Genomic DNA, 1,911 nt, shown 5'->3' with positions numbered 1-1,911 from the left:
GCTTTGGGGTGGGCGTTAGCTTGGCTAACGCCCCTCTAATGCTTAAGTCAGTAGTGGTTTTTGAAAAAAGTAAATGAAAGAATTAGATAAATGTAACGGGTGGAGAGTGTGTACCTTGAATTTGTTGAAAAATGATTAATACAACTTAGATGAAGTATGCTTTTAGATGTATAGCATTCCAGGATCTTGGCAAGATGTTTCCTTCAAGGGTAGCTAGCCAATATACCCCCTTTCTTGCTTCCGAATCGATTAGATATGGCCCTTCCCATTTAGGTGCCAATTTACCTGCATTAGGACCTTTGGTACATTGGAATGTCTTCCTAAGGACCAAGTCACCTATTTGGAATCTTCTTACTATAATGTTCCTATTTTATGCTTTAGTGATCCTTTGTTGATGAGCGGCAATGCAGATCCTAGCAAGATCCATGAGTTCATCGACAGTGTCAAGATCCTGGGCTATGATCTTATCGTTGTTCTCTTGATCCTGCAATTGGTATCTTGCCATTAGGATCCCTACTTCAGTAGGGTTCACAACTTCTGTCCAAAACACCAAGGAGTATGGAGTTTGGCCAATGGCTATTTTCGAAGTGTTCCTATCTTCCCATAGGACGAAAGAGAGTTCTTCTGTCCATCCTCCTTTCTTTTCGTCTAATCTCTTCTTCAAATTATTGACTTTGATCATGTTGTTGGATTCATCTTGACCATTAGCTTTAGGATGAAAGGGAGTGGACATTATCATTTGAATTCCCCAACTCATGAAAAAGTCTCGAGTCCTTTTGCTTATGAATTAGGATCTATTGTTGCATATGATCTTTGCAGGGATCCTGAACCTGGTCATGATATTTTGTTTGATAAACGAGACCACTTCCTTGTCTCGTATGTGAGCAAAGGCTTCAACATCTATCCATTTTGAGAAATAGTATGTCATTACTAGCATGAAGACCTTTCCACCAGGAGCTTTCGGTAACTTGCCAACTTTATCCATTCCCCATTTCATAAATGGCCAAGGGGAAATGATAGGATGTAATGGTTTTGCAGGTTTATGAATGATGTTGTTATGCCTTTGACAAGCATCGTATTTTTATGCGTATAAGAAGGCGTCTTTTTTCGTTATTGGCTAGTAGTACCATGTCCTTAATACTTTAGAGCATAAGGATCTGACACAAGCATGATTACCATAATCTCTTTCGTGTATGTCCTTTAATACTTTGGTAGCTTCATGATTTTCCAAGCATATCAAGTATGGACCAACCATAGATTTCATGTATAGCTTCCCTAGGATTACCACGAAGTGTGATATCCTCATCTAGAATGCACTATCGCTTTTCTCTTTTCTTGGGGTCGTACCATTCTGAAGATATTCCATGATGGGCTGGATCCAGGATTTCGAACTTTGCGGAGAATCTTGGGTATCGGGATCCTGACGGTTAGAATCTTGAGGAAGTGGTTGAGGATCAAGATCTTCGATTACTGCTATGTTGGTTGCTTGATCATGGTCATTGGGATTATCTGGTTTGTTGGATGGATATTCTATTGTTGGGATCAATATATGGGTTATAAGGATCATGATTTATGGCGGGATCCTCAGTGAAGATCCTAGGTTGGATAATGCGTCTGCTTCAGCGTTGTCTTCCCTGGGATTTTGACTTAGGATAAAATATTCGAATTCATAAACTAATTTTTTGAGGATCTGGATGTATAGGGCTAGTCTTTCGCCTTTTACTGCATAGGATCCATTAAAATGGTTAGTTAATAATAAGGAATCAAAAAATACCTGAAGATACTTAATTTTAAGATCCTTGACCAACTGTAGTCCCATGCTCGGTGCTTTGTATTCAGCCTTGTTGTTGGGTACATCGAATTCACAGCTAACTGCTTGGGGTATGATGTCCCCCTATGGAAATTTTAGTA

At 39.5% G+C, this 1,911-nt stretch overlaps 1 protein-coding gene across 1 annotated transcript; it reads right to left on the bottom strand.

The window, feature by feature from the left end:
- Window positions 1-370: 370 nt before the first annotated feature.
- On the bottom strand, window positions 371-733 carry LOC145127775 (uncharacterized). Its single transcript, XM_079062908.1, has one exon. The coding sequence runs from the start codon at window positions 731-733 to the stop codon at window positions 371-373; it is 363 nt and encodes a 120-aa protein (XP_078919034.1).
- Window positions 734-1,911: the final 1,178 nt, after the last annotated feature.

The sequence above is a fragment of the Lactuca virosa genome, chromosome 7 (genome assembly GCF_052849685.1).
Source record: "Lactuca virosa cultivar CGN04683 chromosome 7, Lactuca_virosa_CGN04683_v6, whole genome shotgun sequence".
Classification (NCBI taxonomy): Eukaryota; Viridiplantae; Streptophyta; class Magnoliopsida; order Asterales; family Asteraceae; genus Lactuca; species Lactuca virosa.
This window is presented reverse-complemented; position numbering and strand designations above follow the sequence as displayed.

What these genes read in the sequence shown, in the direction of transcription:
- LOC145127775 (XM_079062908.1), bottom strand. Translation starts at nt 733, where the DNA reads ATGTCCACTCCCTTTCATCCTAAAGCTAATGGTCAAGATGAATCCAAC.